This window comes from Pantherophis guttatus, chromosome 2 (assembly GCF_059756535.1).
Source record: "Pantherophis guttatus breed Tessera chromosome 2, ASM5975653v1, whole genome shotgun sequence".
Classification (NCBI taxonomy): domain Eukaryota; kingdom Metazoa; phylum Chordata; class Lepidosauria; order Squamata; family Colubridae; genus Pantherophis; species Pantherophis guttatus.
This window is the reverse complement of record NC_142064.1, coordinates 153,426,710-153,448,194: the sequence shown is the minus strand read 5'-3', so window position 1 is coordinate 153,448,194 and position 21,485 is coordinate 153,426,710. Positions and strand designations below refer to the sequence as shown.

At 42.7% G+C, this 21,485-nt stretch overlaps 1 protein-coding gene across 2 annotated transcripts in view; it reads left to right on the top strand.

The window, feature by feature from the left end:
- The first annotated feature begins 591 nt into the window (after positions 1 to 591).
- Positions 592 to 21,485, top strand: part of SDK2 (sidekick cell adhesion molecule 2) — a 418,564-nt gene continuing 397,670 nt past the window's right edge. For both annotated transcript variants that reach the window (XM_060688791.2, XM_060688790.2), the window contains exon 1: positions 592 to 1,700. In XM_060688791.2, the coding sequence (XP_060544774.2) occupies positions 1,619 to 1,700 (82 nt within the window). In that variant the 5' untranslated portion in view covers positions 592 to 1,618. The remainder of the gene's footprint in view (positions 1,701 to 21,485) is intronic.

Genomic DNA, 21,485 nt, shown 5'->3' with positions numbered 1-21,485 from the left:
TGTGTGTGGGGGGGGGGGGTATCTATGTAACTTCAAATGGTCACTAAGCAGCCAGTCATAAATGGAGAACTACCTGTAATGAAATGCCTACAAGCAAACAACCAAGCTCAGAAAGGGCCAATGATTCCATACAGAATATTATTTTTTGATTTAGTTTGATGGGGCGGGGGGGGGGAGGGGGGGTTGAGAGAAAAACGTATGGAGACCTGGAGTATTTGCATAAAACAGTTTCCTCAGTTTTATACACCTATACAAAACTTAACCCTTGGTCACTACCAGCCTCGGACTTCCCCAAAATCCCCACCGCCTGAGGCAATGGGACCCAACTCAAATGCAGAACCTATAAGAGCTGGGAGCTTTTCGGAAGGGGTAGTTGTTGGTAGGGTGTGGAAGGGGGCGGGGGCTGTCGTTCGTACAGGTTCGTGCGGACTCGGGGGCACGTACCGATGCTCCCCTTAACAACCGCTCTGCTGAGCAACGACGGCAGAGCGGACGGGCGGCGTGTCTGCCTTCGCGGAGCGCGCGTCGGGCGCTGTTGCCGGCGTGGGCCACTAGGTGGCAATGCCGGCCTCTCTCTTTCTCCGCCTATCCCTGGCTGAGGTTGCCGCCGCTCCTGGCTCTGCTGATCCTGGCTCACTCCGCTGCCGAGCCAGGAGCGGGAGGGTAGCAAACGAAGCGCGCCCGCCGGAGAAGCCCGGAGTCTCCTACCCTGGAGAGAGAGGGAGAGAGAGAGAGACGCCCGGGGCGGCTGTCTTCCAAACCCAGGCTGGCTCGCCTTCAGGATGTTGGAGAGAGGCGAGAGCTCCCGCCATGAGAATCGCTCGGGAGGCGAGTTGAGGAGGATTCGGGGAGGGGAGAAAGACCCCAGACCGGATTCCCCCTCCCCAAAACTTTTCGTTCGGCCCTGAATGCCAGCCGCGGCGTTTGCCGAGAGAAAACTTCGCTCCTCCCTCTGGGATTTGGTAGGTGTGACTGTGGATCTCTCGCCGCCGCTACCCGCTCGCTCCACACGCCTCTCCTTCCCGAAGCCTCCAAGTATGTTGTGAGGAGCTCGGACCTCTGAATAATTCCATTCAGACTTCTCCCTTCCTTTCCCCCCCCCCCCCCCTGCCGCCGCTACCGATCCACCCTGTTGAGCCTCTGCGATCCCAAGGACGCGGCGGCGGCTTCGGCGTCGCCTCCTTCTCCTTCTCCGCGGCTGCTGCCGATTCTGCCCCGCAGTGCAGGATCGTTTTCTCCTTCCTCCCTTTTCGTTTTTGGAAGGATGGCGATGTGGGGTTGATGACCGATGTCGCAGTCTCCGGTTCTTCCTCAGACTTTGGGGAAGAATTGATCGGGGAAGAGGGGTGAACGGGATTAAAATCGCCCTCCCTCCCCCCCCCCCCGATTCGCTGAGCCTTCTTTTGGGAATGGAGCGAGTGTCTAAGGCGATCCGACCAAGAAGTCAGTAAAAGTGAGAGGACGGAAGATCGCTACCCCGTCGCAAATCTTCCGGCCCATTTTGGAAGGCAAGCAGGAGCGAAACACAGGATTATAGGTGGACAGATCTTTCACAAGACCTTCCCCAAACTCCAGAAGTTCTCTTCCATCCTCAGCCTTGGTCCGCCTCTGGGAAACCATGGCCGGGATTGGCAGCTGCGGAAGGATACTGTATGGCGCGCTCTTCGCTCTTCTGGGCATCTCTTCGGTCAAAGGCCAAGGTAATTCGAGGGGGTATGTCTGGTCACGGAGTCCCCACGGACTGTTTTTGCCTTTGTGGTTCCGTAGGGGGATTGTGGGTGGCAACACCGAGGGGGCCTAAGTTCCCGGGAGCTCCTGGATGGTAACCGACGTGATACCTGCAAATACTTCGGATGAAGGATGCGTTTGACTTTTATCAAGGAGTTAAGCGTAATGAAGTTGATCGATGCCTCCCCCCCTCTCCCGTTTGTGATTGGTTAATGGAAGGGGCGAGGTAGATAAAAGAGATCGTGAAGACCTGGCAATTTAAGGCGACTGCCCCCCCCCCCAAAAAAAATCGGTCCGATCTGTGTTTTGACGGAGGTGATGGTTGGGGGTGGGGAGGGAGGAAAGCGGTGGCGATTTGTTTTGACGATGGAGTGGCGAACGGGGAGTCGTGGGGAAGTTTTGTGCCTGGTGATTTGCAGGAATGAAATGTTTATCCAAAAGTAATCAAGAGATCAAAACAAAGTGTGGAAGAGAGAGAGAGAGAGAGAGAGAGACGAGGAGAGACGAGGAGAGAGGCAGACGCCAGACATTTAAGGAAGATAACAAGATCTTTAAAAGGAAACGAGGGCTGGGCGGCTGTTGGGGAGCAATAGAGTAGAAAGAGCAACGCACGATGTGTATTGGTGTTTGAGTGGGTCTACACTATGTAGTGTAGACACTACAGTTATTGAAAATAACTGGAGTTCAAGTTTACAAAAAAAGATGAAACAAGACAGCCCCTCAGTTCATGAGGGGGAAAAAAAGAAATCTAAAATCTGTTGTCGGATAGTATCTCGATTAGAACCAAACACAATACAAAACTCACAGTGTGAGCTTCGGAAGACTTAATCCGAGCAAGCGCGAAAGCGAGTTGTTTATTTTCTACTAAAATATACAGGATTGGGCTGCGCAATTTCCGAGGAAGAATTTGGCTAGGCTAAAAAAGCCTGAGCCGTGTCTCAGCCTCTGGAGAAACTCAGCGGCTTTTCCCTTCGCGAGCAGCCAAAAGGCTTCCGCGGCGGCTTTTTCCCCGAGGAAGATGCTTTGCCTTTGTTGGTGTGGTTTTGCGTGTTGGGGAGCGCCCGCGTGTGTGAGAGGAGTGAAATATCATACTATGAAAGACGGCTGCCGGCTGGGATACCGAGAACTTCCCGGGGTGCAGAAATGCAACACGTGGGGCAGCCTTTTCGAGAGGTGTAGAGGCGGAGAGAAAGACCCATTCCAGCCTCTCCCGGTGGAAAAAAAAAAAAAAACTGAGGGAAAAACCGCCCGGTGCTTCTGGGAAGGGGAAGAGAGACGGGAATCTCTCGGGAAGAGAGACGCGCTCTCTCCCTTGCCAAAAATAAAGCCGCCGCCGTGGTGCTGAAAAAGGCGGGAGTGAATGAGGTTGACCTCTTTTTCTCCTCCCCCCCCCCCCCCATCAGTGCGTTGCCTGGAGAGAAACGCATTTCAGACGCCGCTTACAGGTGGGCCGGCCTCTAAAAGCAGCCCGGAGGAGCGAAGTAGGGGGCACGCCCGAGCGGCGTCGTTGCGCCTCCGCGCCTCAGGCTTCGCTCTCTTTCTCTCTCTTTCCCGCCACCGCCTCCTCCTCCTCCTCCTCCTCCTCCTCTCGCGTCCCCCGCTTCACGTTAGGCTTGGAGTGATGCGCCTGGAGGATTTGGCTGGAGGAGCCAAAACAGGGGCTCGCTCTCTTTCGGAGGCATTCCGGCGGGCGGGGCTGAAGCAACCGAGACCGGCCACATTCTCTTCTCGTCCTCCCGTCCCTCCCTTGAAAGCGCCAGTATTTCATGGTCACCGATACTGTACCCGCAAACTGGAGGCTCTCCGGAGTCTTTGGGACTACAACTCTGATTATATCCCAGTTTTTGTTGTTGAGGCGCTGGGGGGTGGAGGGTGGAAAGACAGGTTGCCAAACAAATATGTAGACAGGGGATTGCCTTTTCCAAGTCTTTTTTTTTTTAATCCATTGTTAAAAGATCTTTTAAAGGATATGGTGACTTGCAAAAGAAAAGGGGGGTGTTATTTGATGTCCTCCAAAAGAAAAAAAAGAAAGAAAATTGTTTAGGGGTGGGGGAAAGAAAATGAAGGGGAGATTTATTTTTTTAAAAATTTTTTTATTACATATGATATTCTTGGTACCCAGCATGAATCAGAAAGATTAAGTTGGCTACTTTATGGAGTTAAATTTCATTTTTACCTGACTATTGGCCACAATAAAGATTTGATTTGTATTATGGCCAATCCCTATAAGCACACTTTTTCTCTTCTCCTTTTACAGTATCAAAACCTTGGTGGTTTTAAGACTTTCTGAGGTTTCCTTGCTCTCCCCTCCTCCCTTTTTTTGAAGTCCTTTGGGCTGATCAAATATTTGGTTAGTTATCCAAATACTTGCTTTAAATAACTGGAGCAGGTTTTTACAATGTGCATATATCTCATCCAAACACCTTCCTCACTCCTCATTTTCTGTCTCTTGACCTGTCAAGATAACAATAAAGCCATGAACAGAATTTAGAGTCACAAGGCAGGAGGATGGACCTGCTTGAAGCTGCAGGTGCTCACTCTTGGAGACCACAAGAGAGTTTGGAAACAAGGGAGGATCACAGGAGCTCTTTCAGGACCGAAAGTGATTAATGCATTTCCGAGGCTCCTTATCCTGGAAAATTTGTTACCAAAGAGATGTTTGGTAGACATGGTAGAGATGCAAAATGATACACAACTTCTTCCTTGATCCTCAATTGGGGGGGGGGGGGGAGAGAGAGAGAGAGAGAAAAAAATGTGGATAAGAAGGATGGCAGAAGTCTCAATGAATGAAAATACATGATTGGATTTGTAAGCCATGTGCTGTTTTTATTCCATTGAATGATTGTATTTTGCTGCATTATCTGTTTTCTTATTATATGATTATATAGATTTAATGTAGTTATCCACTCCAATGAGATGATATAGAACATATCTTCCAGCAAACAATAATTTTACCAGTCATTTGGCAGAGTTACCAGATCTAGGCTTCAAAAATCTGGACAGCCACTTAGATGGCAGTTGGATTTTTCTGTATTTTGCTGCTATCTAAGGATCCTCAGATGTTTGCATCCCAGTCCTGGGGGGGAAGATCAGGTAAATTCATATATTAGTTGCTAAAATCCTTCCTCTCTTCCCGTCCCCTCCCAAATCACCAACCACTGTATTTGATACCCTTCTGTCCATTTTTCTTCGCCCTAGAGCCGGCTGGAGCCTTGTTATCAGTAGTGTGAGTCAAATAAAGTATGTCATTGAGAAAAGGTCGTTGGAGACTATCCTTCCATGACAGCCCATGAGTTGGCAAATGCCACAAACTACCTCAGGACCTACTGATAAGCTAATTGCCTCTGGAATGCTCTTATGCTGTGCAGACTATTTTCAGCTACTTCTGTTATCTGAATGAGATACATAAATAGACTCCTTCTCTAAGCAGAGACCATTGATTTGGTTGCACTAACCAATGAAGCCTCTTGGAAACATCATATGATGTGAAAAGGCAAGAGGAGGAGATGGAGAATGCTTTTATTTTATGGCATACTTTGGGGATGCAAAAGAGTTTCTCTTGTGCAGTTGTTTGGAGATATTCTCTTACCTTTGTAGTGTTTGCGAATGAAGAATAGTTCTATAAGAATATTATATCTATGCCCATATTGTGCTGAACATTCACAGAAAGGGGGACCAGCAATTTGCATTTCCCCTATCCCTTAATAACTTCCCAGAATATACCTCTCTGACTTCTGAGGAAAAGGTCCAGGAGTGAAATGTAAAATCTGTTACTACCAGTTCTGTGGGCGTGGCTTGGTGGTGGTGGTGATAATGTGGGCGTGGCCAACTTTTTTTTTTTTTTAACTTTTCAAAGCATTTTTTCTAATGCTTTGAAAAGCCTCTGCCAATCAGGCAACTCAGCTGGGATTGTCACAGACTTTTCAAAGCATTTTTTTTACCACCTCTTCGGCCAAGAGGTTGCAGAAAAAAATGCTTTGAAAAGCCTCTGATGATCCCAGCTAAGTTGCACGATCATCAGAGGCTTTTTTTTTAACTTTTAAAAGCATTTTTTCATTGGAAGAGGTTGTAGAAAAAATGCTTTTAAAAGTTAAAAAAAAAAGCCTCTGATGATTGTGCGGCTCATCTGGGCATGGTGGGGGGCAGGCGCAGGGATTTTTGCTACTGGTTCTCCGAACCACCCGCCACCGTCGCTACCAGATTGGGCGATCTGGTCCGAACCGGGAGCATTTCACCCCTGAAAAGGTCCCATTTTAGCAATAGTACTTAGACTTATATACCACTTTCAGCCCTCTCTAAGCAGTTTACAGAGTCAGCATATTGCCCCTAACAGTCTGGGTCCTCATTTTGCCTTGCAAATAATGTCAAAAAATATGTAGTTTTAGAATGCCTAGCCATCTCTGTTCAGTATCTTTGTGATATTTTGGGAGCATAGATGCCAAAATAAGAATTAACACATTGTTTCACATCTACTACAGATAATTCAATAATGTCACCAGAGTTTTAAGGGACATGTTATTTAAGAGCAGAAGAACCAACTTTGGTTTCTACTGGTCACTTTCCTATGTGTTAATATTAGTTTGACCTGTAGAAAATAGCAGTTGATAATACTTATCTCCAAGTTATGAACAGCTTTACCTGCTGATTTAATAAGTTGACCTTCAGAAGGAAACTGGAGAAAATATGACCATTGTTTTCAGGCAACAAACCTGCATGTCAGTACATCTCCAATTTAATAAAATATCAGATGGAAGAAAATGAGGTTGGGTGGATGGAGGGAATTCTGCCTGAGATTTTGGAGGGCTAGAGTCATAGGAGACAATATTGAACTAAGTAGGCAAATAGTCTGACTTAGTATAGCACATTTATTAGGTTGTTTATAGCATGCTAGTCCACAAACAATGTTTATCTAAACATCTAAATAAACATCTAAACAATGTATCTAAACATCTATATAAACCATATGCAGTGCGAATCTAAACAAACATCTAAAAGTGTACATATGGTGCATTCACACTGTGTTGCAGATATGAAAGGAAAGGCTCAGTGGAGGAGATTAAATTTTTCATACTCAACATCCCGCGTACAAAAAATGAATCTTACCAAGCATAGGTATTGGCCAGGGTTCAGGCCTGTATTTTGGCAGTAAGGTATCAGATTAAGAGAAGATCCCATCTTTCCCCGTGCTTTTTGTGCTCTCCCCCTCTCCTTATTTTAATGACAAGTTATTATTTTATCCCTTTTAATGTTTACTGGCTTTAATATTTGTAAGCCACCCAGAGTCACCTCTAGACAAGATGTGCGGCACATAAATTTAATAAATAAATATTTCTCTTCCCTTATTCTGTTGGGGAAGTGGGTGTTGCCACCTGAGTCCTGTCTGGCTATTAAACCATTTTGTAACGTTTTTGTAACAAAAGCACTCAAATTTATCAAAATGTTGACTCCTTGTGGATGGGGTCCAGTGGGCTGACCAAAGAACATTTAGCCATGTTATCTGGGATTCTTTGGGGCCTATGCATTCTGATAAAGAGGACAGGAAATCAGCACCCTATCTGGTTTCCACCATCTGTGTTCTTGGCTCCTGGCTCCTTCAGAGAACATGGCGAGGTATAGCTGGCTGGTTCTGGGAGATTATCAATTTTTATTTGGGAGAGAGAGGGTGACTGCATTAGATCTGCAAGGGGCACTAAAGAGATTTTCCCTCAGTCTTCCGCATATCAATCCTTTCCCATTTGTTGAACGTCTATGTAAAATCATTGGCAGAAGTCATCCATCAGCCTGAGATGCAATGTTGTCAATACGCAATGATACCTAGTTATATATCACGATTCCAGACCGTGCCAGACATGGAATAGAAGTCTTGTCCTGGTTTTTGGACTGTCTGAGCCTAGATGCAATGAGAGGCTGAAATTAAATCTAAGCCATATGGAGTTACTATATGTCCATTTAGCTTTTCAGACTATTGCAAAGTTGGGTCTCAGTAGAGCGGCACTAACTCTGAGAAAGAACATCTGTGACCTGGGAGAACTCCTGAGTCATTGGATGGGCAGCAGGACTTTTGTCCAGCTTTGGCTAGTGCAGCCCCTATCTAGAGCACAAGGCTCTTGCAAACTGATGTCCTCATTCCTTCTGAATAAAACTGTAACAGTACTCAGTAAGAGTGCATGGATCTGTCTGAAAACCACCTGGGAATTATAATTGATGTCAACTACTGGTATTTACCAGGAGCACATTACACCCATAGTTTGCACGTACATGGGTTACTAGTGACCTATGGATATGATTCAAAGTGCTGGTTTGACCTACTATGTCCTACTGTATATGGATTGTTGCCCAAGTATCTATAATATCTACTTGTTCTGACCTAGGCTTCCTGAGTCATTAAAACACATGAGTAGTCCCAAAAACCTCTTTTATTGCAACAGCTGTGAATTCTGTTCATTCACAGATGAGTCCCAATTATTATTATTATTATTTTTAATTTGATTTATATGCCGCCCTTCTCCGGAAACTCAGGGTGGCTTACAATGCGTTAAGCTATAGCCTTCATACTTTTGTATATTTATACAAAGTCAGCTTATTGCCCCCACAAACTGGGTCCTCAATTTACCTACCTTAGAAAGGATGGAAGGCTGAGTCAACCTTGAGCCTGGTGAGATTCGAACTTACAGTAATTGCAGACAGCTGGTGTTAATCACAATGCTATCAGTCTGCTGAGCCACCAGGCCATTAATTATAAAGAATCCTTTGGGAAAAGTTCTTTGGGATAATTACCCACCTTTATCTTCCTTGACACGCTGCCAAAGACCTTATTGGCAAAGCCACACAGAGTCCAGAATCAAATAGAGCTTCAGACTTTAAACTGCACAGAATTAACAACGTTGCTTCCTGCAAAGGCCCATGTGCCTTTGCTCCTCTTTTAAGTCTTATGGGAGGGGCCAATCATCTCCCAGCCCTACTCCCGAGTTGTCCCTTTTGTTTTAGCTGTTCTTGTCTTTTGGCAGCTCTGCGCATGCACACACTGGGAATAGGCTCCCCCTGTTCCTCTGCCTCGCTGAAATCCAATTCTGGAGGCTCCGGAGGCAGCACATACCTCCCAGGTAGCCCTTTCTCTGCTTCCGATGCAGAGCCCTTGTCTGAGCCTTCCCCAGACTCCAGGACTGGCCCATGGTCCTCCCCAGCCTCCTCTCTGTCTGACTCTGCTGCCAGCTCTGCAGGCTGCTGGCGGGCCACAACACCACTACTACCTGAATAGGGAGAGAGTACATCTCTCTGGTTGGAAGAAGAGTATTCTACTTTCATGAAGAAATGAAAACTATGAGGCATAATTTTTTTAGTTAATGCTCCAAACTTGTAGAATGGCATCTACTTGGAATTAAGCCTTGTTCCATCCCTTCTAATCTTCTGGTAACTGATGAAAGGCCTCTGAAGAGTTTTTGGAGAATAATTTTTTATTGCCATCGTTACTTTATCTTGAATTTTCTTAAATTGATTTATTAATTTTATTTGATGTTTGATTTGATTATAATTGTATTTTTATTATTACCAGTACTGTAACTAAGTTAGTATTTTCAAATTTTGATTATTGTTTTTCATCTGTTTATATTTATTATGGACATTCTGTTTATGGATGGTTTTTGTAAAGCACCATGAGTCTATATTAATTTTGGTAGTATTCAGTAGAATGAGTGAGTGAGTGAGTGAATGAATGAATGAATGAATGAATGAATGAATGATTAATGAAATCCCTGATAACTAAAATAGCTGTCTGAAATTGTAGAAAAAATGAAATTATAGAAAATTGCTGTCAATTAGCATAGATATTCCTGAACTAAATAGACCTAATGGTGTAAGCAAATCAAAGGCAACTGAAAACATCCTATTTCTCCTTTGAAGTAATGTTGATAAGGGGTATTTTTCTTACTTGGGTAAAGTTGATTCTCTTTCCTATTAACACCACAGTGAGGTTTTAAAAAATGGTTCAGTTCCTATTTTACAGCTGGAAGAAAAAAGATTCACCATAGATGTATGAGAATGATACATGACCTGTTCTAATCAGGGTTCAAAATGCCTGACAATGATTATGAGATCCAGAGATTCAAAAATAATTAAATATACAATATTGTACGGATCTCTAGATGCTTTGAACTACATGTCCAATACATCACAGTGTAGTCAAATATGTATTCTCCAATTTCTGGAAGTGCGACTTCGGACAGTGAGATCCTGATTGCTGCAACATGAAGCTGCCCAGGTAATGTTTATTGAAGATACATCCTCACTAAGCAGTGAGTTTGTATCACCACCCAACCTGTTGCTGAGGTAGACTAAGGTTGGCTTCAGGTGATCCAGCATGAAGTGACATGCCAGCAATAGACTTTCCATAGAGACAGTCTAGAGTGCATGGACAAGAAATCCTGAGGTGCTGCTGTCAGGAGCAGTCATCTGTGGAGTTCCATCCTGGCCTTTGTGCCTCTCTCCCTCAGTGATGTTTTTACTGCAAGAGATCAGCTTCAGTAGCCATTTTCTTTTTTGAACAGCTTGTTCAACCAGTGATCTGAGAGGACCATTACTCTCTCAAAGGAGAGGCCAGACAACTCTTTGCAAAGCTGTAAAACTGGCTAGCCAATTCCTCTCTCAATGTCTGTCATTGAAAGTATAACTGAAAAGACTCGCCTCTAGTTCTTCAGTAGGTTGTGTGGCAGGAAATTCCCTTTGCAGGGGCTATTGCTCCCAAGAACACTCTGGTTTCTCTTCCAGCCATGGCTAAAACTAAAAAGTCTGTATTTATCAGCCCTAACTGATGTGGCAGGGCTTGAAATTATTGGAGCGTCTTTTGGTTTTTGTTTTGCTTTAGTTTTAAAATCAGAGAATCCTTTTACTGAAGGTGAAATGAGATGCTTTCTTCTGCCTGAAGCTGGATGCAACTTTAACTGCTTCATTGAACCCTCTTCCTCCTCAAAGTAATAAATGTAGGACAACAGATGGGAAATGCAGTCAGTTGAAAGTTCTTTTTTGTCTTGACTTCAGAGCGCCTTACCCAAGGCCATTCTGAAGTCTCTGCAAGTGCCAAGAAAAGTGTTGCTTGTTTTGTGCCTATTCATTCTCGAAGAAATAAATCTATCTTTTTGACCCCTTTTTTCCCCCATCTACTCCTTATCTATCAAGAGGTAACACTTCAGACTGCACAGAACCCTTATTGTGCTTGTTCGGAATGTGCTATTCTTGGAAGTGCAGGGGAACCATTTTCCTCCTTAATTTTCCAAAGAGAGGCGGAATTGCAATGGAGGTGGTGGAGGAAAGAGAGAGACAGAGAGAAGCCAAGAGAGAGGCAGACGTTCAAAGTTCAGGTTTTAACTGCTTTTATAGGGCCAGAAAGAATAGGACGGTTTCCAACAAGAAATTCGACAATGGGAAACCATGTATGATATGCCATGCACTAAATAAATAAATGGGAAACCACTGGCAAGGTAGAAGTAAGCAACCTGTTGTTCTTCAGAGGCTTTAGACTGAATCTTGATTGGCTCCAGACAACATAGCTAACAGCATTATTTATTGTAGTTTACTAAATCTGGGGAGCAACAGCTTGTTGATCTATAGTTCAGTGAATCTGGGAACTGCCTAACTTTCACTGCCATCTATTTATATTTTGGCATGAAAATGTTCAAAAACCAATATCACATTTTGGCTTAACTCCAGTTTTCTGTAATATCGAAAGTGGGGTTAACTATGCTTAGATTCAACAATTCAAATTCAAACTATGTTTAATGAAGCTGGATTGCTTAGTATAGTCAGTTCCACATTGGTATTAAATGGCAAGATGTAGTTCTAAAAAGTAAATAAACAAAATTGGGGCATGGGAGCTCAAAAGAAGGGCAAGTTGAAGGTTGCATTTATCAAACAGCCCAACTGGTAAATTTGCAGTATCACTAAGCCATAATAACCTAATCACATAGGCTGATTATCACAGTGTGATATACTAAAATGTAGCCATCAAATTTATTTATCATTCAAGTATTGTGTATCATGTGAATATAGTGCGGTTTTCCCCAGCCTGGAATTCGCCAGATGTGTTGAGCTTCAGCTTCCAATCTACCGGATATGAATTACAGGAATCAATTCTAGCTTGTCTACAAGCACCAGGCATAACATCCAAATCCCGCAACTGTTTGTACAACCAAAAACTCTTAACACATATTTACATGTACAAATATGTGCTTGCAGTCATAAGTCAAATAAACGTGCAGCCCAATTTTTGAGTAATTTAGTCAGAAGAAACAAATGTTACCGTATTTAGTATTCACAGTTCTCTCAGGCAAATTTGCAAATAAATCTAGTAACCCAATTCCTGTATTTCTGTCAGAGAGGTTCACAAGGAACTGGTTCTGAAATATCCTTATAGCAACTCTTAAGCTTTTTCAGAAAGAACCTACCATAGTTAGGACTTCGGAGTTTTTGCAAATGTCTATAAAATGAAGCTTCAGTTATTCCTAAATAAGCAAGAACTGTAGGTTTAAGGGGTGGAGAACATATGATAAAAGAGATTTAAGCAGAGTAAGTAGCATGATAGCTGCTGCTTGGCCGTGTGCTGCAACACTTTAGTATAATGAACGCTTTTGATTCCTTCACTATGAACGCTACATCTTCTGTAGGAATTGTACTCCAGTTGCTGTGTGTGCTGCCCCCTCCAGGTTGCAGGGAAAAGCTGCTTGAGGATTCTCTCAGCTGATAATGAGACTTTGAATTACAATCGCTTTTAATGACTTTGATGCTGTTGAGGAACAATATTTATGCCAGAAGGAGCCTTGCAAAGAAATAAAGGCCTTCCTTTGATGAGTTTGGTAGGGAACCCAGAAGACGAGAAAGAGAAGCAGAGAGAAAGGCAGAACGGCGAATGTGCTACAGTATTTTGTTCCATTCCAGTGACCTTGGCACCGTAAGTGCTTCAGCATCTGCTTGCAGTTGCTCTCAGAATAAAATGTCTATTCCTCACTCAGGTATGGATCACTTTCCACACATGGCTATTAAGTTTCCAATTATGACTCACCCTGTTTCTATATTTCAGCTCAAAGGTGGGTATGCATGGGGCACTTAGTCCTCTGAAATTGCACCGCCAACATTCAGCAGCAAAATGGCCAAATTTCAGAGCAAAGACCGAGATAGATTAAGCAGTGCCTTGCTAGAAGTGAAATGTCAGCAGACTGATCAAGAGAGGGCCTGTTGCAGCGCCCTTCCCAAAGAACATGAGGTGAGGAGGATCAGGAAGTAGGTCTTCTCAGTGGCAGCCCCTATTCTGTGGAATATTCTCCCCACCACCACCCCCAGTATGAATGACCCCCAAGCAAGATAAAGCACTTTTGATCTAATGTGCATTTGAATCCAAGATAAATTAATTCAAAGGAAAGGCTGTCTGCGGTGTTTAATTATAATTATTAGTTTAAATTTATTGCCCGCCCAACTCCAATAGACTCTTTTCATACTGCTTATACTAATTGTTCATACTGTTTCATAATCGTTTGCTCATTTGTATTGTAACCACGTTATTACTTTAATTTGTGCTGAGTTTTTATATTGTTGTCTTTGACCTTGTGGTGTTCTGCCCAGAGTTTGCCAGGTTTTTGTTATAAACATTATAAAATAAAATACTGCAGTGAATGGCTGTAGCTGTTTGAAAGTTCAGGAGGCTGACTCAGCCCTCAAATGTTGCCTTCCTTTGCTTTGCCTCCTACAGTGCTACCCCCCCCCCCCTTTTGGGAACATCATTCTATGATTATGGAAGAGTCTCTAGTTCTTTCCCTGTGGTTTAGAATATCCAAGGCACACATAACAGCCTACTTCCTCTTCTCTAAATTTATAGCTGCTCAAACACTGATGAAGGCAAAGCCTTCTCAATGCCCCTGGCTCTAGCTGCTGCCTCTTCTTTGCACCTAGGCTATAATTTCTTAGTAATTTAAGTCCAGAGCATAACAGATAAACTTGCAATATATTTTCCAGAAGGGCTCTGTGTCAGAAACTATGATGGTCTCTTTGATTGATTCACTCGTGCTTGCCGAGTTCCTTTTTCTTCCTTACCTGTTTTTTTTTTTTTTTTAAACTTCACTGGCCTCACAGTCCCTAGCATTATGCTTGCCCTCAGGTGTTAACTACTCAGTTTCTCCTACAAATTTTTTCCCCATTAATTTTGCAAGCTTCCATCTCTGCTGACTTGGTTTAAAATATGATTTTTTTTTTTTTAGAAAGACCGATGTTAGTCTATAGAAGGAGGATTAGCACAAAAGCCTTTGACTGGACTTGTAGATGGTTGAACAAATCACATTTGTGTGTAACTACTGCTGCGCTGTTGTGCGTAGTTCAGAAATTTTAAAAGCACACACAAAAGGAATGGGTGAAATGGAGGTGTAGCTTGGAAACTAAATTCCTTAGTCTAAAAACACACTTAGAGACCTGGGACCTTAATTAGATGCTATAGGAAATGTATAGTACATTTTGGATTGGAAAGTGGTATTTTGCAACATTCATTTTATTTATCCAATTTAGGGCCCCGCCTGATGCCAAACTGACTCTGGGTGGCGTACAAGAAAACCAAACAATATAGAGAACACAAATAGTACAATGTAATAAGAAGGTAAAAATAGGAAAATGAGATAAACAAAAGAGAACAAGAACAGATGGTGAGTCTGGCAAGTAGCACTGACACACACACACACACACACACACACAGACACACATATGAATATATCTAATGACTAAAGGACGTGGTGGCTCAGTGGCTAAGATGCTGAGCTTGTCGATCGAAAGCTCGGCAGTTCAGTGGTTCAAATCCCTAGTGCTGCATAACGGGGTGAGCTCCCATTACCTGTTCCAGCTTCTGCCAACCTAGCAGTTCGAAAGCACGTTAAAAAAAAATCCAAGTAGAAAAATAGGGACCACCTTTGGTGGGAAGGTAACAGTGTTCCGTGCACCTTTGGCGTTTAGTCATGCAGGCCACATGACCACGGAGATGTCTTCAGACAGCACTGGCTTTTCGACTTTGAAAGGGAGATAAGCACCACCCCCTAGAGTCGGGAACGATTAGCACATATGTGTGAGGGGAACCTTTACCTTTATATCTAATGAGCCCAGAAACCCTAAGCAAGGCTTGGGAGAATATCCAGTTCTTCAGAGCTTCCCAGAATGCTATCAGAATGCTATCAGGTTGGAAGCCATACAGATATGAAGGGGACCTCGTTTTAGAGGGCAGGCAGGTCCCAGGGAAGGCACATTTCCTAGGTCTCAAAGAATGACAGTGTTGAATTCAAAGCCAGTGGTGGGTTTCAAAAATTTTTGCTACCAGTTTGGTGGGCGGGGCTAGGTGGGCATGTGACTGAGTGGGCGTGGCCAACTTGACGGCACTCACACCCACTCAGTCACATGACACCCCCCCACCTAGCCACGCCCAGAGGAAAAGGTAGGAAAAATTTTGGAATTTCCACCTATCTACACCCACCCTCCCTTCACCAGTCACCCCTGTTTCCCCTCCTTTAGCAGCCCCGGCCCTATCCCCGCTTCCTCCCCCCCCCACCGCCTCTTTGCTCAGGCTGCTTACCTTCTGCGGTGGCTGGTCCAGAGTCCAGAAGGCGTTTTCGGCAGCCCCTAGCCAGCCGCTGCTGCCAGAAAATGGCTGCAAAGAAGCCTCCCAGGCCGCCGAAAAGTACTGGCGGAAAAAGCTGCTGCCGTCACCGCCATGTTCTTGTGTATGTGCATCCCATTGGACTTGCAAGGCAATGGGATGTGCATGCTCAAAGAACATGGTGGCAACAAACATGGCGGTTGGGGTTAGCAAGTGGTGACAGGAGGACCGGTTCGGGGGCATGGCCAGGCAGCCATCGCTACTGGTTTGGCGACTGGGGCCAATTTCCCGCCACCGGTTTGCACAAACTGCTCCAAACCAGCTGAATACCACCTCTGCCCAAAGCACACCAACTTTCTCTGCTTGAACTGGACAGGCAGACATCACAGGAAGTAAATTTTCCCTCTGATAACCAGGCCTGATGTTGGACTGTGCAACGCTTTACATATAGTCCTTGACTAATAACCATTCATTTAATGAACGTTCAAAGTTACAACACTGAAAAAAAGTAAGTTATGACCATTTTTCACACGACCACTGAAGCATCCCTGACACAATCAAAATTTGGACGCTTGGCAACTAGCTTGTATTTATGATGGTTGCTGTGTTCCGAGGTCATGTGATCACATTTAGCAACCTTCTGACATGCAAAGTCAATGAAAAAGCCAGATTCGCTTAACAGTCATATTCCTAAATGAACAACTGCAGTGATTCACTTAACTGTGGCAAGAAAGGTCGTAAAATGGGGCAAAGCTCACTTTCTTGCTTAACAGTGGAAATTTTGGGCTCAACTGTGGTTATAAATTGAAGATTATGTGTACTGGTCATAATCAGCACCTTGAACTGTGCCCAGAAGCATACTGGTTAACCAGTGCAGCTCGTATACTGTCACATACTGTAGGGCAGGGCTGTCAAACTCCCAGCCCGTGTGCTGGCCATGCTCACGCCCATTTTAGCAAAGGGGAAAAAAGTTCCAATACGTCACATGATGACACCATGATGACTTGAGTTTGGCACCCCTGGTGCAGGCATATCAACTGCTCCAAATACTCATTCCAGATCGGTTGAAGCTTTCAAATGGCCTTCACCAATAGCCAGAATGCAGACTTCCAGGATTCAATAGAACAGCTGCACCTTTAATCCAGAATGAAATGTTTATATCCAGGGAAGCTACTTTCTGCAGCCATATAATCTTGGAAACAGATGTGATTGCTTCAACAGATTGTAGACTGCATTGCATTCGCATTTCTGTGCTTTCTGAAGTACTCTTTCTACTCAGAACTGAAGGGCTGCAAAGCCTAAATATATAGATGTCTTCTCAATTCATGACTTCTTCATGTGAAACACATAATATATATTCCTTAGTGTTCGGGTTCACTCAACACTCAAAAAATTTCTCCCGTGCAACTGCTAATCATGGATGGACAACACTTCAGCAGTTGCATTGAGAAGATTTAAATAGACATAACCCTCAATCCACCCACATTTTTGTATGGAGACAGCCTGCAATTATACTTTCCTGCTCCACTTCAAAAGAGATGTTTCCCAGCTTGCTTCAGCACAAGTCCAGCTGTGCGCTTCTCCACTGTAATTTAATTCAATCTAGGCCATGTCTGCGCTCTTACTTGTAGCTGTATATCTGAAGATTGAAATTCAGACAGCAATTTCTTAAACTGGCTTCATTTTCAGCCTTTTTTCGGGATGAAAGGTGAGCAGTTTACACAGGCTACCATGTGTAAGACTGCCCTAAATCATAAATTATAAATTTACAAAGCCTGAAAACAAAGAAAATGCATCATGGTTTAAGGTTACATGAGAACTCAGCTTTTCTGTGATTCCATGGTCTCTTCCCCCCGCCCCCCCCCCCCCCCCCATTCAGTGAGTTAACTGCCCACTACTTGCAGGGATAAAGAACAGAACATCCCAAATATAATAAAGTCTCATGTTAGTCAGATAATTGTTTTTACAGTACTGGGTGTGTAATCTGCCATTTATCAGTCAATCAACTAAGACATTTTATACAGACTGGAGAAAAAAATTGCATCTATATAGCCACCATCCATTTTTGACCCCTTGAAATAGCAATATGATTTATACACCGAGGTGGGCAAAAGTATTCTGAGCAAATAGCTTTTTGGATTAAACTTGCAAAATAGCACATGAGGAAACAAAAGGGATATGTAAATTGGCAACAGTTACTTTGCATTTCTCACAATGTCTTCCAAGGCCTGTCGGTTTTCAAGGCTGATAAAACAAATATTATCTTTGCAAAATTGCTCTTTCCTTGGTCTATATTCCAGCTCACATAGCAATATTCTGGACAGTAAGGTTGTTGTTGTGTATTTATTTTGTGTCCTCACTGGGGATTTAGGACTAGGTGGCACTTCAAGAAGTCATTCCAATCTAGCCATAGAGTTGCATAAGGTATGGATGTTGGTTAGTAATTTAGAAGAGGAAGCAGAAAGTGAAATATAGACACCTTCCTTCCTTTTGACTTCTCTCCTGACTATTCATGTTATATACAGCCAGCCAGAGTGAACTGATGGTATCTCACTCATTCTAATAGAATCCGAATGAACTCAATTTCTCTTTCCAGCCTTAAGCATGGATTGTAGACTTCTGGTAAATAAAATAAAGCTTTTGAATGGAATTGGAGACATTCAGGTAAATCATCAATTGCTCCTATTATGGGTATATTTTGATTGTAGCAAGGGAAGGTCATGTTCTTTCCTTGAACTGATTAAGTTGTCTAACTTTTCCCTACATTTTTCTTTGCACACTTTTTCTTTGTACATCTTGTCTTGTTTTTTTCAATTATTCTTAAAGCTTCATCCCACAGTCAGATTGCATTCTACCTTCCTGTATGTTACCATGTTCTGGCCACTGGTTGGTTACGCCAGCAAATGCCAGTTCTAACAGGTCAAGCATTACTATATACTTCCAAGCTATTATCTCAAAGTTGGATATGATTGATTCACTTCTTACTTTTGAACATTTCATTTGCGCTGTTCCTCTCCAGATGTTTATTGAAATATTTTTTCCTTGTTGCTTTCTGGATAATATATTGGAGGACGGACAGTTGGTTTTTCTCAGGTGAAAAATAAAAACAGCCTCATGATGTGGTCCATTTTCTAAGTTAAAATATTGAGTATAAATGCAGCCTAAATATGTATATGCTTTTATTAAATAATTATGACTGGCTACAGCTACCAGATTTGCCTCTGTAATGTTTCAATGGTTCTCAGAATGAAGCACTAAACAGGCCTCAGCTGGCATTGAACACATAGCTAACAGTGTTCAATGCCAGATGAGGTAAGACAGTGTAAGGTTTGGGTCACAATTACCCTATGTGAAATAAGGCAAAATAAGTGTGGTTTGTAGCTGAGAAAATCTCAAATTATGATTACTAATTTTGATTTGAGGTGGCATCCATCTTAAATGGTCTTTATTAAGGAGGAAATTGGTAGACTTGGAAGATAAAATTTGGCCCTGAAATGAATTCGGATCATTTAAAAAAAATTCCCTTTCATATGATTGCCTCTGCAATTTGACTCTTATCAATTCAGTGACTAGAAATTAAATGTCAGCATATTAGAGTAAAAAAAATAAAACCTTTTTAATCCAAGTTGTACTTATTTCGGCTGTATTGTTTGGGAAGAGTTAAGATGTTAAGAATATAGGACTGTAATATGTTACTATAGTATTACTGCAAAAATACCACCCACCCATTGTACATTTAAAATACTTTCTCCTGTTTGTGGTCTGGTTTGTCTTAAAAAGTTCCCGCTGGGATTGCTCTTTCCAGAAGCTTATGGGGCTATACTTTGGAAGTCAGGAGTTAAATAGCTTGTATTTCCCTACAAAGTTTGCAGCCAGTGTCTTTTGTTGCATGATCAGCTCTGCCAACTATATAAAGGCTGATCGATAACAGCTTGAGTAGTAGAGAAAATAGGAACAGAAGAATGAAAGGGGGTTAAAAAAAAAAGTCAAAAAGAGAGAGCCAGTGTCCTAATGGCTCATCTTAAGTAGAAGTAAAAGGTTACATTACTTGCAGTGGTTTATATATAAAGTTGAAATTACAATCATCAGGAAGGAGCACAGAAAGTTTAATTGTTGTAGACTTAGCACTCTATAATTATTAATTACTCAGGACAAAAAAATAACTTATTGATTAAGGCTGATTGCTAATTATCTACTGAGAAGTGCAGTGCTTATCAGGGACTAATGGTGTATATGTCTTGAGCTGGGCCCCAGCTGGATTAACTTGTTAACCTATCCTCTTTGTTTTCTGGCAAGTCTTTCATACTTTTGATTTCGCCACCCAAACATTTGGATAAGGTTCCAAACAAAGAGAATATAACCTCCTATCTTTCTTCCTTTCCTTTCCTTTCCTTTCCTTTCCTTTCCTTTCCTTTCCTTTCCTTTCCTTTCCTTTCCTTTCCTTTCCTTTCCTTTCCTTTCCTTTCCTTTCCTTTCCTTTCCTTTCCTCCCTTCCTTCCCTTCCCTTCCCTTCCCTTCCCTTCCCTTCCCTTCCCTTCCCTTCCTTTCCTTTCCTTTCCTTTCCTTTCCTTTCCTTTCCTTTCCTTTCCTTCCTTCCCTTCCCTTCCCTTCCCTTCCCTTCCCTTCCCTTCCCTTCCCTTCCCTTCCCTTCCTTTCCTTTCCTTTCCTTTCCTTTCCTTTCCTTTCCTTTCCTTTCCTTTCCTTTCCTTCCCCTTCCCCTTCCCTTTCCCCTTTCCCCTTTCCCCTTTCCCTTTCCCTTTCCCTTTCCCTTTCCCTTTCCTTCCTACCAGATGGCCAGTGGTAAAACACATAGAATGGCAGCCAGCCAGCAATTAGCCTGCATCCTTCCCTTTTCTTTCAATCCTCTGCAAGACTATAAAGTCACATCCTGAAGGAATGGGTGGATGTGGGAGGTAGCAGCAAGATGTCACATCCACTTGGATATGTTGGGGTGGGGAAATTTCCAGAAGATAAGGGAGCTCTGCTATGGGAAGTTGCTACCCCATGTATCAGAGGAAACATGTTCTCTGTATTATTTTTGAAAAATAAGATGAACAACACTATAAAAATTGCATTGCATGAGAGTAGGAACAGTAGCCCTTGTATGTGGAAGGAGCTTACGCTGTGATCTACCATACTAACAAGAATTTGATGGAGCTGGAATCATCCTTGCTAAGTAATTTTTTGCTCCTTGTGCTTTGAAGTTTGGGAACTAAAATCAGAACCAGACTATCTAACAGGTGGCAATCAAGGTGGCAGAATTCTTAATGCTCCAGTGCTAATTGATAAACACGAGAGTCTATGAAAGGCACTTTTTACTTTTCATAGCAGCAACCCTCTTGCCCTTTCTCTTTATAAAAAGGGTTTTGCAAAGTATGTGCATGTATTCAGGCAAAAGAAGGTGCTAATGCTAAGTAAATTAAAAGATGAAACACAATTCTTTCCAAAACTTGAACACGTTGAATGTGTGTGTTGCAAATAGACAATCTCTTGTACCAATGCCAGTTTCAGTACGCCTTTTGACTTGCATGCAGCCGGTGAGCTTCTAAATTTGAGATGCTTATAATCAAAAGTATGAAAGACTTGCATGTTAGAGGCATTAGTTCAGCAAAACCCCAAAGCAAACTTCAAAGGCCTTTTTTTAAAAAAAAACTATGCCTGCATTTTGACAGAATATGCTAATCTGATGGATGGTATACACGAAGGATGAATCTCCTTTCCCATTATTATTTTTTTCTAAATCCATTAGAAGCGGAGATCATCATAAAGACACTGTATGTTTAAAGCAACCATGCACTCCAAAGTTTGCAGATTGATAAGAGGATAAAATTCCTTTCCTGCAACTGGACTTTGAAGACCAGCTACTTTTTTCTTAACCAAAACCAAGGTTTCATAGCAAGTCTTTCATCCAAAGTGTTTATAGCCACACAGCAAATGTTTGGTTAGTCATCATATTACTAGACAACCAGTTCTGAGCTGCAAATTTCCAGATACATTGCTATTTTATGTCTCTCTTTACTCCTTTCTAGTCGTTGTCCATATTTGTTTAGGCCAGACCTACTATTCTTAGCTACTGACAAGAAATTTTAAACTGTATTGAATAATAGTGCTCCACATTGTATATGCAAGACATATGATGCAATTA